This window comes from Orycteropus afer, unplaced genomic scaffold, assembly GCF_000298275.1.
Source record: "Orycteropus afer afer isolate SDZICR_OR568_19922 unplaced genomic scaffold, OryAfe1.0 scaffold00857, whole genome shotgun sequence".
Taxonomy (NCBI): domain Eukaryota; kingdom Metazoa; phylum Chordata; class Mammalia; order Tubulidentata; family Orycteropodidae; genus Orycteropus; species Orycteropus afer.
In genome coordinates, this window is record NW_006922444.1 from 475,639 (window position 1) to 483,547 (window position 7,909).

The 7,909-nt window shown below is 38.7% G+C and overlaps 1 protein-coding gene across 1 annotated transcript; it reads left to right on the plus strand.

Moving 5' to 3' along the window:
* The first annotated feature begins 1,435 nt into the window (after positions 1 to 1,435).
* LOC103212134 (olfactory receptor 4S1) lies at positions 1,436 to 2,365 on the plus strand. Its single transcript, XM_007958133.1, has one exon. It carries the CDS (start codon positions 1,436 to 1,438, stop codon positions 2,363 to 2,365), a length of 930 nt encoding a protein of 309 aa, XP_007956324.1.
* Positions 2,366 to 7,909: the final 5,544 nt, after the last annotated feature.

Consider the following 7,909-nt stretch of genomic DNA (forward strand, 5'->3'; position numbering starts at 1 on the left):
AGGGTGTAGTTTGGTCACTATCACTTGTTTTCATGGAAATAGTTGAGTTTTCTTTCTCTGACAGGTTTCTGCCTTACACAGGTTCCAGCTTTCACAAATTTTACAGTAAGAAACTTAATTTGATTTGTTTATGCAACCACAATACCAGAGTAGTTATGATGAAAGCAATGCTCAAACGTACTCCTGTAGGACTGTGTTCTCTACCCCACATGCTTGATAATCAGCCATTTATAACCATTTTCTACCATCCAGTTGTTGCTATGTACTCACTGTAGTACTTACTGTGGTTTTTCAAGTATCAGAAGAACAGACTTGAAGTTCACCTTCCTAATGTCAACATCTCTCTCTCTTTTTTTTAATGTTTATCCTTAAAACAGCCCTGTTGGGAAAGGCATTGGACATGGTGCTAGGTACTTTAGAGGATAACAGCCAATAGATAACCAGGGGAGGAATGTTCCAAATGGAAGGAATAACCAGTGGAAAGTTCTCAAGGTGGTAGCATGTCTTGTGTATCTGAAGAACATGAAGGAAGTCAGAATGCTAGGGAAAGAAGGAACAAGAGGGAGAGTGGGAGGAGATGACTTTAGTTAGAGAGTCTATTGGGGCCTGCTTATGTGAGATCCTAGGGATCATAGTAAAGAAGCTGGTTTTAACTCTGATGGAATGAGGAGACATTGTAGGGCTTAGAGACGGCATTCTGGTGGTTTAATGAGAATAGACTAGGGGTGTGATAAATATAAAGAGGACAATTATGGACCCCAGTTAGGAAGCAAATAATTGATGATTGTGGCTCAGACCCTGTTGGTAGCTGTAGTGGTGATGAGGAGTAGTTAGGTTCTGATTACATGTAATAGGTAAAGACAAAAAGATTTCTTAATGAATTAGGTACGAGATGTGAGAGAAAGGGGAATCTAAGATTTTTAGGGTAAGCAACCAGAAAATAAGAGTTTCCATCAACTGAGACTGATATCTGTTAGCTGTATATGTACTTTTTAGGAAAGATGAGGAGTTGAATTTTGAACATGTGGAAGTATACAGGGCTGTTATTTGTTCATTCTTTTATTCCACAAACATTTTTCGAAAGCATATTGTGTGCCAGATATCAAACTAGTCATTACCAGACACCAGAAGTCAAGAACTTTCCTTCAAGCAACTCTTAGACTCACGGAGAGAGGTGACATGTAAATAAATAATTACAGAACAATATCATAAGTATCATGATGGTGCTGTGTACCAGATGCAATGTAAACACAGAAGTTACAAATAGCTTAAGGTCCCGAAAAGTTAATTGATTTGTTGAAGTTCACAGTATGTAGCATAGCTGGGATATGAGTACTGTTTTTTTGACTCTTTGGACTTGAGAAACTTTTTTATATTATGTACTTTTTGTCCTTGCAGAGCCAATCACTTCCTTGGTGCTTGAAGAAGAGAATCCATGGGCACCAAGAACAACGTGACTGAGTTTGTTTTATTCGGCCTTTTCCAGAGCAGGGAGATGCAACATGCTTGCTTTGTAGTCTTCTCCCTCTTCCATGTACTCACTGTCCTGGGGAACCTTCTGGTCATTGTCACTATCAATGCCAGCAAGACCTTGAATGCTCCCATGTATTTCTTCCTCAGTCACCTGTCTTTTGCCGACATGTGTTATCCATCTGCTACCACACCCAAGATGATTGCAGACACTTTCATGGAATGCAAGACCATCTCCTTCAATGGTTGCATGACCCAACTCTTTTCTGCCCACTTCTTTGGTGGCACTGAGATCTTTCTCCTCACAGCCATGGCCTATGATCGCTATGTGGCCATCTGTAAGCCCCTGCACTACACAACCATCATGAATCGGCAGAAGTGTAGTCTACTGGCAGGAGCATCTTGGGTGCCTGGCTTCTTGCATTCCATCCTGCAGACCCTCCTCACAGTCCAGCTGCCCTTTTGTGGACCCAATGAGATCGATAATTTCTTTTGTGATGTTCATCCCCTGCTGAGGCTTGCCTGTGCAGACACCTATGTTGTGGGTCTCATTGTGGTGGCCAACAGTGGTATGATTTCTTTAGTGTCCTTTCTTGTTCTCATCATCTCCTACATAGTCATCTTACTGAACCTGAGAAGCCAGTCATTGGAGGGTAGGCGCAAGGCTCTGTCCACATGTGGCTCACACATCATCACTGTCCTTTTGGTTCTCGTGCCCCCCATGTTTATGTACATTCGTCCCTCCACTACCCTGGCTGCTGACAAACTTGTCATCCTCTTCAACATTGTGATGCCACCCTTGTTGAACCCTCTGATCTACACACTGAGAAACAATGAGGTAAAAAATGCCATGAGGACACTGTTTAAGGTTAAGGGGGACTTTGTGAAGAAGTGATAATCCAGGGAATCTCCATTCATCCAGGAAATTATGAGACTTCCCATTTTGTAGCATCTGACACAGGCTTCATCTCTCTAGTTTGATGTATGCAATGAAGATTGTCCTCCTAGATCTTTTCATAGTAATAAGGTCATTGTCAGGTGCCCTTGAGTCAGTTCTAACTCATAGCAACACTATTTGCAACAGAACAAAACACTGTCCGGTCTTACACCATCCTCACAATCTTTTCCATGTTTGAGCCATTGTTGCAGCCACTGAATCAATCCATTTCATTGAGGGTCTTCTCCTTTTTTGCTGACCTTCTTCTTTACAAGTGTGAGATCTTTCTCTAGGGATTGGTCCCTTCTGGCAACATGGCCAATGTGTGAGAGATGAAGTCTGGCCATTCTCGCTTCTTAGGAGCATTGTGGCTGTACTTCCTCCAAGACAGATTTGCTCATTCTTCTAGCAGTCCATGGCACACTCACTATTCTTCACAGACACCGCAACTCAAATGTATCACTCCTTCTGCATTCTTCTTTATTCATTGTCCAGCTCTCACATGCTTTTGAAGCAATTGAAAATATGATGGTTTGAGCCAGGTGTACCTTATTCTTCCAAGTAACATCTTTGCTCTTTAACACTTTTAAAGAGGTCCTTTGCAGCAGATTTTTCCAATGCAATACATCATTTGATTTCTTAATAATCCCATTTATTCATTCAACCTTTTTTCATCAAATATTTATGGAGTGTTGCCAATGAGTGAGGCACTGGGGATACAAGTAAATGTAAGATGTGACTGTTCTCTCTCAGGGTCCAATCCATAGGCTCTTAGCGTGATATTGAAGGGCTTTTACACTCGCTCCCTCATTCAGGAAAACCCATGAGATTATGTGAATGGGGGAATTTCTTGGAAGTCCAAGTACCTCATCTATACAATGGATAATACCACCGATTAAATGAGATAATGCTTTATGACAACTGAAACAGTACTTGATGAAATCCATTCCCTTCTCTATTATGATATTCAAGGTACTTTCCTCTTATCTCCTTACCTCATGCTTTCAGTAGGCAAATGAATAAATAAATGGGGAAAGGTTAAAGAATTCACTCAAACTCACACAATAAGTTCAGAGCAGGTTAGAACCAAGGTTTTCTAAGTTTTCTTTCAGGGCTCTTCCCACCTCAAGACCCCACAGCAAAGAGTGAAGGAGGGGACACCAAGCAGGACTGCACACTCTTTTGAAGCAGTGAGGATTAATGTTGGCTTGGAATGCTGGGGAGCAAAGGCAGGGAGAGCAGGTTACCAGCATGTCCTCTAGCAGGACTGATTCATTTCTGTCCAGCAGAACAGAGACAGTTGCTCCTGTTAACTCCCTTTGCTTTGGCTTCTTTCCCTGTTAGAGGATCTAAATTTGTGCAGGATGGAATTAGAAGAGTCAAGTTAGACATCGGGCTTACCAATTCACGGACTATTTAACTTTCTTGGGTTTCAACTTCTACACTTAAAAATAGAGGCAGTAACAATGTCACTTTCACAAATTGTGTGAGGACCTATGGGACTTTGTAAAGTCTTATATCAAAGTCTGTTGTTCAGCTAGAGCTATTATCTCTGTTTCTTTATAATGTCTTCTATTTCTTTATCTCTTCCCATTTTCCCTTAAGTCCCTACTCTTTTTTCTAAAGCCAAAGTGACTATCAGATTCATTTATTTACTCTGCAAATTTCTATTGAGCACTAGGCACGCACTAATATTGTTTTGGGGATGGAAGATAGCAGAGAAGAGACAAAAATCCTTGCATTTATTATATTTGCATGGGTACTAAAAGCTGACTCATTGATTTCTTTCAGTGTTCAGGCACCATTCTATGTGTTTTTAATGAACTCCTTGAATCTAACAAGAACCTCAGGAGAGAGGCACTATCATCAGGAGGAGTATGATCAGGGTTGGGTAAGGTTGGTGGTGATAAGAAAACTCGTTAGTTCCATCTGATGCTTAATAAAAACAAATGCGAATGTTCTTGACTTTGAGAATAATAACAATAAAATAGGAGTTGACATCTTGAAAACACAATGTTCTTCTCAGAAGTTTTTGTATACAAGCTAAATCTGTGTTGAATAAGTTGTTATTAATTGTTCAGTCAGCTCAGACTCATGGTGACCTTATATACAACAAGGTTGCCTGGTCCTATATAATCTTCATGCTCATTGGTGAGTTTGAGTTTGTTGTTGAGGTCCTTATGTCAATTCATCTCATTAAGAGTTTCCTTCATTTTTGTTGGCCCTCTACCTTATCAAATATAATATCCTTTTTTTAGCCATTGGTCTTTTCTGATGGCAGGTCTAAAGTAAGTGAGTTAAAGTCTTATCATCCTTGCTTCTAAGAAACATTCTGGTTGTATTTCTTCAATAATGATTATAAAGTTCTTAGAAGAATGTAGGAACATATATGGTTATTTGATTTTAAAGATAAATGCAGATATCCATTACTGTTGAGTCAAATTCTGCCTCAAAGTGACCCTATAGGACATAGTAGAACTGCTTCATAAGGTTTCCAAGGATGTCAATTTTTTTTACAGAAGCAGACTGCCACATCTTTCTCCTGCTGAGTGGCTGGTGGATTCAAATCTGTTCAGTTAGCAGAAGTGAGAGAAGGGGAGTCCTAAGTAATTGTTTTCCAACTACCTTCTGCTCTTACAATTCCATTACACTTTGAGTGTCTCAAAGATAGAATTTCCAGATGCCATGATACCTCACTATTATACAAAAGCACTGGGTACCTACACTTTAAAGTTTTACCTGATACAGTAAAACTTCTGCAGTAATTGTAGATGCACATGTTTATGTCCATGTATCAATATCTACACTCATGTATCCTGTCTTCAGTTCCATGAACATAGTTACATAAATGACAGTGATAGAAAGAGCCATCAAAAGTCCTTGTAAATGACTTTATAGAAATGATTCAGTTAGACTCAATTTTTGATGTGGTGAACAACATGTAAAACTGTTCACTATAGATTAGTAATAAGCACAAGTAAGCCTGTGCTTACATTGCTTACTGAATACTCCATTCCTCTCAGGGATTATAAGTTTGAAAAGAGGCTTTGAATTTGTAGGAGGGTGTTGTGGGGTTGGAAGAGAGATAGATGCCAGCCATGCCTAGAAAGTAAATTTTTGGTGTGGTAAAAAAAATGAAATTGCTCACTACAGATTAATAAGTAAGCACAAGTGAGCCCATGCTTATCTCACTTACTGAGTAACCCAGTGCTGCATTGTTGTTGTTGTTGTTATGTGCCGTCGAGTCAGCCCTGACTCATAGCTGCATAGAATGTATGTTATTAAACATAATTACTTAATGATCATCCATAAACTTGTTATGCAACCTAAGAAATATAACATTCCCAATAATTTGTCTCTATACGCTTCTTCTTGATTCCATTTCCCTGCCTTCCACAGTGATCAGCAATATCCTGAGGTTTGGTTTACAATGACATGTGGTAGCACTAGGTCCTGCAAACAGTTACTGTGCCTGACTGAAAAGCTGGAGGCTTGAGTCCACCCAGAGCTGCTGCTGGCAATCTACTTCAGAAAAACTAGCCAGTAAAACCATGTGGATTACAGTTCTCTGACACACACGGGTCTCATGAGTCAGAACTGACTCCATGGCAACTGATTTCTTTATGCCTAAACAATGCAGTGCTTGGGAAATTTTCAGAAAGGGATTTTTTTTTCCACTTTGCATTTCATTTTTAGATTACTAATGAGTTTACAAATCTCATAAAATTGTTTCTTACTATTGTTTTGGGCATTTTTTTTCTGTAGGAAAATAATAACAACATTCAACCTCTATACAAATTACTAGAAAATTAAGAATAGAGGGAGTTTTATTAAGCTGAGAAACTGAAACCTGACTGCAGTATCGTTATTAATGGGAAAAGTTAGGCCAGCAAGGCCTCATGGTGTGTCCTCTCCAGTAGCTGCTGCTTCTGCGTTGGGGGAAGGTTCCTCTGAGAACCTAGCCCCTATGTTTCTGCTTTGATGACATACTAGTCCCCTATGTTTCTACTATGATGACATGCTTAATCTTGTATATTGTAATTGAGGTCTTAGTTGATTTGCATGGCAGAACTGTTGTATTCCGTGTAAGGTATTTACATTCTGGAAGAACTATGGGAGGGCCACATTGTAGAAAATTTAATAAAGATAAACAGATTTCTATGCTAAATTCTGACACACTTTGATGAGCTACCATTTGTGTCAATCTCATATGGTGGATTCCATTGTATTATCTAGTTTAAACTAACCATCAGGAAATGGAAATGATGCTTACAAAAAATGAACTATGCTTTAAATTGTCTCCTTCAAATAATCTCTGATTGAAAAAAATGCCAATAACGCAAGCACAAGAAAATAATGATAATGATAAATCCCATCCTGAATGTCCATTTTTCCTTATTATATATAGTATGCCTATTGACATTGAGCCAATTCTGACTCCTAATGACCCTATAGGATAGAGCAGAATTGGCCCACAGGGTTTCTAAGTCTGTAAATCTTTACAGAAGCAGACTGCCCCATTTTTCTGCTGAGGAGTGGCTGGTGGGTTGAAACTGCCGATCTCTTTGTTGACAGCCAAACACTTAACTGGTGCACCACCAGGGCTCCTTACAGAAAATATAAAAACAGTTAATTTTGCAACATATTAGAAGTTATTTTATATCATATTTTATCATTCTTTAATTTATTTGATGTGTTTAAATATATTAAATACCTATTAAGTAGCACATAGAGATGATTTGTAAATGAATGTACAAATAATGGAATATTTTCAGCAATAGAGGTTGCCCTCAAGATGTTTTATTATAGACACAGATTAAGAAGTTGGCAGATGACTGCTCTATCACCTCACTGTAATTATGTGTAATTATTTGCCTGCTTCTTTACTTATTTAGTGTTTCTCTCACCTAATTTTAAACCATTTGAGGGAAGGCATCCTCTTTGCCTTATCCATCATGGTATCCCCAGAACCTATCACAGTTTCTGGCGCATAGTAACAATAGCTAACATTTATTGAGCATATGCTATATGTAAGTCAGTGTTCTAAGCTTTTTATGTTGTCTCTTTTAATTATCACAATTACTTTCTGAGATAGATATCAATATTATCCCCATTTTATGGATGAGCAAACTGAGGCATAAAGAGCTTAAGGAACTGGTTGAAGATATCTCGGAGACTCTTTACTGTACTGTCTCCAGTAGGTGCTTGTTAGAATATATCTGTGACATAGGACATAGAATTATAAGGGATTTATAATGAAATTTTTATTTGTACTAATAATTTTGGCTGTGGTTTTCATTAGGTCAACAAGGTCCATTGAAAGAGTTAGAAGGTTCTTGAGTGGTGCAAAAACTAATAAAATAACATTTGCAGGAAAAGCTGAGGGAGAAATCCAGTAAACGAGGAAACAAGTTTCAGAATATGCAATCTGTTCACCAAATCATTTTATATTTTCCTCCCGTGCACAAAGACAGACCACACTACCCAGCCTCTTTGCATCCA